At 50.2% G+C, this 7953-nt stretch overlaps 1 protein-coding gene across 1 annotated transcript in view; it reads right to left on the bottom strand.

The window, feature by feature from the left end:
- Positions 1–3520: 3520 nt before the first annotated feature.
- Positions 3521–7953, bottom strand: part of RAB3D (RAB3D, member RAS oncogene family) — a 19393-nt gene continuing 14960 nt past the window's right edge. Inside the window, exon 5 of the mRNA XM_017497743.2 lies at positions 3521–7055. Within this exon, the coding sequence (XP_017353232.1) occupies positions 6868–7055 (188 nt within the window). The 3' untranslated portion in view covers positions 3521–6867. The remainder of the gene's footprint in view (positions 7056–7953) is intronic.

Genomic DNA, 7953 nt, shown 5'->3' with positions numbered 1-7953 from the left:
TCTCAGCTCACTGCAACCTCCACCTCCCAGGTTCAAGAGACTCTCCTGCCTCAGCCTCCTGAGTAGCTGGAATTACAGGTGCCTGCCACTGCACACAGCTAATCTTTGTATTTTTAGTAGAGACAGGGTTTTGCCATGTAGATCAGGCTGGTCTTGAACTCCTGATGTCAAGTGATCCTCCCGCCCCAGCCTCCCAAAGTGCTGGGATTACAGGTGTGAGCCACTGCGCCCGGCCAGAAATAAACTTTTTTCTCCACACTTCTGACACCAAATATGTGGGGTTTTCCACACCAAGTAATTCTCCAATTCTGTGTAGACACCCATTGGGTTTCCTACAATTCATTCCTGACATCAATTACCCAGAGCTGGTATGTAGGCTCTGTCCCACAAAACTGAGCCTGCCCTCATTTCAGATGTCAGTAGCAAGCACCAAGTTCCTAGGTTACCCATACTTCTGTCCAACGTGGCTATAAAGTCAGGGGGGTTCCCACAAATCCCCTCCCTTTCAGGTTTCATAATTTGTTAGAATGACTCACACATCTCAGGAAAGTGTTTTACTTACTACTTCCTGGCTTATTATAAAGGAGACAACTCAGGAACAGCCAAAAGGAAGAGATAAAGAGGGCAGTCAATGTGTGGGGGATGGGGTGCAGCACTTCCATACGCTTTCGGGGTGAGGGACGCTGCCACCCTCCCATGACCTCCATGTGTTCATCAACTCAGAAGCTCTCCATAGTCCAGGTGCGGTGGCTCATGCCTGTAGTCCCAGCACATTGGGAGGCTGGGGCGGGAAGATCACTTGAGGTCAGGAGTTCAAGACCAGCCTGACCTACATGGTAAAACCCCATCTCTACTAAAAATACAAAAATTAGCTGGGTGTGGTGGTGTGCGCCTGTAGTCCCAGCTGCTCAGGAGGCTGAGGCAGGAGAATCACTTGAACCTGGGAGGTTGCAGTGAGCTGAACTCGTGCCACTGCACTCTAGCCTGGCACTCTCAAAACAAAACAAAACCCCAGGCTTGGTGGCTGATGCCTATAATCCCAGCATTTTGGGAGGCTGAGGCTGGATCGCTTGAGGTAAGGAGTTCGAGACCAGCCTGGCCAACATGGTGAAACCTTGTCTCTACTAAAAATATAACAAATAGCCAGACGTGGTGGCACGTGCCTGTAATCCTAGCTACTCGGGTGGCTGAGGCAGGAGAATCGCTTGAACATGGGGCTGGAGGCTGCGGTGAGCTGAGACTGACAAGAGTAAAACTGTGATACTGTTTCAAAAACAAACAAAAAACTCTTCAAACCTACTCTCATTTAGGATTCTTTTTTTTTTTTTTTTTTTTTTTGAGACCAAGTTTCACTCTTGTCACCCAGTCTGGAGCGCAACGGCACGATCTTGGCTCACTGCAACCTTTGCCCCCAACATTCAAGCAATTCTTCTGCCTCAGCCTCCAGAGTAGCTGGGATTACAAGCATGTGCCAACACGTCTGGCTAATTTTTATATTTTTAGTAGAGACGGGGTTTTGCCTTGTTGGCCAGGTTAGGCTTAAACTCCTGACCTCAAATGATCTGCCCGCCTCAGCCTCCCAAAGTGCTGGCGTGACAGGAGAGAGCTGCCACATCTGGCCAATCCCAGCACTTCGGGAGGCCAAGGTGGAAGGATGGCTGGAAGCCGGGAGTTCATGACCAACCTGGGCAACATAGCAAGATCCCATCTGTCAATCACTCAATCAATCAGCCGGGCATGGTGGCACATGCCTGTAGTCCCAGCAACTCAGGAGGCTGAAGTGGGAGGATCCTTTCAGCCCAGGAGTTTCAGTACCACTAGAATCCACCTCCCGGGTTCAAGCGATTCTCCTGCCTCAACCTCCCAAGTAGCTGGGATTACAGGCATGTGCCACCACGTCCAGCTGATTTTTTCGTATTTTTAGTAGAGACGGGTTTCTCCATGTTGGTCAGGCTGGTCTTGAACCGCCGACTCAGGTAATCAACTCGCCTCAGCCTCCCAAAGTGCTGAGATTACAGGTGTGAGCCACCGCGCCCAGCCCGTGATGATATCTTAAAAACCACTTGGATCATCCCCAAGCTCAAGTCACAGCCCAGTTCAATTAAATCGGAACAGGACCTGTGGTTCAGGATTAGGTAGTTTGTTAAAGCCTCCAGGTGATTCTAATGGTACTGTACCATTGCACTCCAGCCAGGGCAACACAGCAAGAACCTGTCTCCAAAAAAAGAGAAAATGCCCACGAGGGAGACTGCAGAACTAAATCAGGGGAGGGGCAGTGAGAAAATGAGATTTGCACGGCAGCCCAAAAGAGGAAGTTAGGTTAGGGGAGCATTGCTGCATTAGTCTGTTTTTCTACTGCTAGAAAGAACTGCCTGAGACTGGGCAATTTATAGAGGAAAGAGGTTTGGCACGGCACAGTGGCTCACGCCTGTAATCCAGCATTTTGGGAGCCTGAGGTGGGCAGATCATGAGGTCAGGAGTTCAAGACCAGCCTGGTCAACATGGTGAAACTCCATCTCTACTAAAAATACAAAAACTAGCCAGGCATGGTGGCATGTGCTTGTAATCCCAGCTACTCAGGAGGCTGAGGCAGGAGAATCGCTCAAACCCGGGAGGTAGAGGTTGCAGTGAGCCAAGATCTTGCCACGGCACTCGGGCCTGGGTAACAGAGCATGACTCTAAAAAAAAAAAAAGAGGTAGTTTCATTGACTCACAGTTCAGCATAGCTGGGGAGGCCTCAGGAAACTTACAATTATAATGGAAGCAAAGGGGAAGAAAACACCTTCTTCACAGGGTGGCAGGAAGACGAAGAGCTGCAAGAAGGTGGAAGAACCCCTTATAAAACCATCAGATCTCGTGAGAACTCATTTGCTATCAGGAGAACAGCACGGGGGAATGGCCTCCGTGATTCAATGACCTCCACCTGGTCTCTCCCTTGATGTGTAGGGATCATGGAGATTATAATTCAAGATGAGATCTGGATGGGGATACAAAACCTCACCATATCAATTGTGACTACCTGGGGTCAGGGCCGTCCAGGCAGAGGCAGAGGGAAGAACTTGTGCAAGCCTTGGGGGAGGAACCTGCTATGTTCAGATAGCAGCAAATAGGCCAGCGTGGCTGGAAGAGAGCAAGCGTGGTGAGGCAAGGGGGGAGATGATGGGTCAGACCATGCAGGGCCCTGGGGGCCACAGGAAGGACTTCGGCATTTACTCCAAGTAAGGTGGGAGCCACTGAAGGTTCTAGGCAGAGGAGAGATGTACTCTGCCTCAGGTGCTCACAGGTGCCCTCTTGCTGCTGTGGGGAGAACTGACCTTTTTACTAGACATAGTTGAGGGAAACAGTGTCCTCCCTACCTCCCATATAGCAGAGCTTTTCAAGGTCAACGTGACGGGCATGGGACCTACTGAGAGGCAGCTACAGGCCCGGTGAGTTTCCGCTACATCTTGAACAGCCCTTGACTGACATCTGCTTAGCTGCAAATCAACCCCCGTCCCAGAAATCATTTCACTAACAGAAATAAAAGCACAACTGCATTTGGGCATGACAAATTTAATGTTTTCTTGTGGAGAAAAGAGCACATCTTCCCAAACTGGACATCAAGGAATTGCTACACAGAACCACATCCAGGATAGAAATGACCAGCCAGAGCCCGCTCAGTAGTGTAATTCAGAATTGTCAGGGAGGAGCCAGTAGGGGAATTATCGCTTTCACACTGAGACCACATTTTACCTTTTACTTGTTTTTTCTAAATGGAGCAGGAGAGAAAGATGCTAGAACGTGATCTTGGGAGGAGTTTCCCCGAGTCCTCCCAAAAAGAAGGAAAAAAACAGAACTCCAAACCGCTGTGGTCATGGCAACTTCCCACCAAAACTGCCCATGGAAACACAAGCGGCTAAAAGTGAGTGTTAAGAAGGAAGGCACTGGTAGGTGGATGGTCCTGGCTTCAATCCCTGGAGCTGGAGAGGGATTTTCCCACGGCCTTTGGTTTAATGTGTCTGTAAACTCAACAAACCTCCATTCCCCAGAGGTAATCTGCAAAAACATCAATTTCACCTAGAGACCATCTCCAATTAAACCTCACTCCCAAAGTCATTCAGTGTAACATTTGCCTTATTTTTAAAAGAAACAATGTTCCCATATGAATCCCAGTCTTTGTGAGAATCCTGAGGCAGCCTCTCAGCTGCTACTTGATGTTGAACTCTTGAAAAAATCTTATGTAAACAGAAAGCTGAGGCCATGTCAGGAGCAGGATGTAGCCCAAACTTTCTTATCACACAGGAGATGACAGGTCAGCTCTGCCCTATTCAAGACAATCTGATCCACTTTTTTTTTTTTTTTTTTTTTGACAGCAGTTTAGACACAATTGGCCAACAAAACCAGCCTGGCCAACATGGTGAAACCCTATCTCCAATAAAAATACAAAAATTAGCCAGGTGTGGCGGCAGGTACCTGTAGTACCAGATACTCAGGAGATGGAGACAGAAGAATTGCTTGAACCCAGAAAGTGGAGGATGCAGTGAGCCAAGATCACGCCACAGCATTTCTGCCTGGGCGGCAGAGCGAGACTCCATCTCAAAAAAAAAAAACAAAAAAAACTTCAACAGTCCATATTGCATCTTAAGAAGTCTTTTTGAAGCTGCTTTAGTTTGACTTTAGTGTTAAAGCAACCAAAAAATTTTGTCTCCCGCCCACATTCTCAGATACCCTCACTTTGTGTGTTTATAGGATTTGTCCATTTCACCTCAGTCATCTAATTTGTTGGTATAAAAAGATACCCTCTGCTGGGTGTGATGGCTCACGCCTGTAATACCAGCACTTTGGGAGCCTGAGGCAAGTGGACCACCTGAAGTCAGGAGTCTGAAACCAGCCTCGCCAACGTGGTGAAACACATTCTTTACTAAAAATATAAAATTTAGCTAGGTGTGCTGGCACGTGCCTGTAATTCCAGCTACTCAGGAGGCTGAGGCAGGAGAATCGCTTGAATCCCCGAGGTGGAGGTTGCAGTGAGCTGAGATCGTGCCATTGCACTCCAGCCTGGGCAACAAGAGTGAAACTCCGTCTCAAAAAACAAAAAACGAAAAACAAGATACCCTCACTCCAAAGTTCTAAGGGTCGCCTCTGGTATGAAGTAACCGGGGCTCCCTAGAAATAAATCTAAACTGGAACCAGGCTTTCCCCCTTACACCTACCCCAGGGAAGAGGCTGAGCTCATGAAAGCTGCAGGAAGTCATTTTGGCTGCAGGGACTGGGAGAAGAGACATAGCCTCCGAAATGAGGTTGGGGCGCTGGGAACATAAAACCTCCGCTCAGCCATCCTCACAGTGCTGGTCCTATTAAGGGGTGTTGGTTAGTGTTGGTGAGAAAAAAAAAAAAAAAAAGGTGCTGTGCCACCAGAGTTTGGAATTTGATGGGCAGAAAGTGTCTCTGAACTGGAGGTCGATGTAAATCTTCACACTGCACACATAACCTCTGAGCAGAAGCCCCCGCAGGTGGGGACTCCAGGACTCCAGCTTCATGGACTCCCTGGCACTGATCACAGCCCGTGGCCCCCATTCACATAAGGGCCTGCCACTCCCAGGCTGTCCAGAAAGTACAAGCAGTGGCAGCAGGTTACTCAACCCTACCTCCTCGCCCCTTCCGCCCAACCCCCAGCGTCCCCTAGAAGCGACCCCTAGTTTGAGGCTGCAGTGAGGTATGGTTGCACCACTGCACTCCAGCCTGGGCGACCGAGCGAGACCGTCTCAAAAAAAAGAAGTGACTCCTCCATTAGCAAAAATTGTCACATCCCCCAGCCCTGCCGATGACAAGGATTGGGAAATGGTCATCGCGTCTCAAAGGGCCCCCCTCAAGTGGGAGAAGCCCAGATGCTTGTATCAGAAAGCCGCCAACAACTGCCTGCTGTGGCTGGGTGCGTTGCTTCATTTCCTTCTCTAGCAGGATGAATGATTGGGCAAGAACTTGCTTAAACACAACCAGTCAAACAGGGCCTGAGCAGGAAGGCCCAGGCTGCCGGCTCTGAGGTTAATTAACTTCTGGCAGAAAGCCCAGAAAGGGAGTGCTAGGGGTTGGGTGAGTCTCTGCCCCATCGAATGTGGTCCATAGTTCCAGAATTCAATTCAGGATCAGCGATGCAGTGAACACAGCAAAACAGTGGCAGGGTTGTGGGTGACGTGGATCTTGGGGGAAGCTTGGAAGGCACTTCTGAGGTCCCTGAAGCTGGGGATGCGGGGTTGAGGGGATCTGTCTCCCTGTCCCTCCTACAATGGGGAAAGGCTGCTTTAATGCTGCTTTTCCAAGTAGAGGGTATGCAGGGGTCAAAATCACCATCCCACCGTGGAGTCCAGAAAGTTTGTGGGGCAGGCTCAGAGACCAGCCTGCAGGACCTGAGAAAGAGGCGCTGCCTTCCCTTGATGGACTCCAAGAACCCACACTGTGCAAGGAAAAAGATGAATCGCCCTCCACCAGCTTGGGAATATCAGTCTGCCCAACCCAGAACAGACCTGGAAAATGGTTCTAAGCCAGAAGGCACCACGGATGCCCCTCCATCGGATGGGGTGGGACATGTCGCCCATGGCCACCTTCCTTAATGAACCCTGAAAAGCAGCAAGCTCAAGCATGCCAATGTCCCCGGACCCCCGCCTGCCATGCCGGGCTGAGTCCCCACGGTCTGCCACCTCTCACCGGGGCTGCCTGAGCATCCTGGCAGCCATGGTGATGCAGTGAAGGAGCGAGCCATGCAGGAGTTGGGAGGCAGTTGACAGGAGGGAAGGGATTGCCCTGAGCTTGAGAATAACCACTGTGGCTCATGCCTCAATCACAGTCCCTGCCGAGGCAGGAGGGGGGTGGGGGGGGTTGGGGCCATCTCTAGCAGCTGCAGCTGCTGGGCTGGGGGGCTGGAGCATCCCCCAGGGCCGGCCCTTTCCCGTTGCTGCCTGAGCTGGAGCTGGGTTCCAGGGACTCGTTCATCTTCTCACAGATGACATCTACCAGGCGCTCGAAGACCTGCTTCACATTGACATTCTCCTTGGCGCTGGCTTCAAAGAATTCGAAACCTGGATGAAAGTTAAGGTGGGGACACTTGTGAGACTCCCTAGCGGCAGAGTATCAGCTGTGGCATCACAGAAACCTGGGTTATAAGCCTCATTCTGCCCTTTATCCTGCTGTGGGATCTTGGCTGAGTGCCTTTGCCACTTCAAGCCTCAGTTTGCTCCTCTGTAAAATGGGAACAATGATCGTACCAATGATAAAAATCTGTGACAAGCCAGGTGCAGGGGCTTATGCCTGTAATCCTGTCACTAAGGGAAGCTTAGGTGGGAGGATCGCTTGAGGCCAGGAGTTCAAGACCAGCCTGGGCAACATAGCAAGGCTGTGTCTCTACAATAAATTGTTTAAAAAATTAGATGGGCAGCCAGGCGTGGTGGCTCATGCCTATAATCCCAGCACTTTAGGAGGCCGAGGAGGGCAGATCATTTGAGGTTAGTAGTTTAAGACCAGCCTGACCAACGTGGTGAAACCCTGTCTTTACTAAAAATACAAAAAATTAGCTGGGCATGGTGGCACACGTCTGTAATCCCAGCTACTTGGGAGGCTGAGGCAGAAGAAGTGCTTGAATCTGGGAGATGGAGGTTGCAGCGAGCTGAGATCATGCCACTACACTTCAGCCTGGGTGACAGAATGAGACTCTGTTTAAAAAAAAAAAAAATTAGATGGGCATGGTGGCATTCACCTGCAGTCTCAGATACTTGTGAGGTTGAGACAGAAGAATCGCTTGAGCCCAGGAGGTCAAGGCTGCAGTGAGCCATGGCTGTACCACGGCATCCCAGCCTGAGCAGTGGAGCAAGACCCTGTCTCTCTCTTTTTTTTTTTTTTTTAGGACGGGGTTTCACCATGTTGGTCAGGCTGGTCTTGAACTCCCAACCTCAGGTGATCCGCCCGCCTTGGCCTCCAAAG

The sequence above is a fragment of the Cebus imitator genome, unplaced genomic scaffold, assembly GCF_001604975.1.
Source record: "Cebus imitator isolate Cc_AM_T3 unplaced genomic scaffold, Cebus_imitator-1.0 Scaffold234, whole genome shotgun sequence".
NCBI classification, from domain to species: Eukaryota; Metazoa; Chordata; class Mammalia; order Primates; family Cebidae; genus Cebus; species Cebus imitator.
Note: the sequence above shows the minus strand (reverse complement) of the source record. Positions and strands in the feature narration are given on the sequence as shown.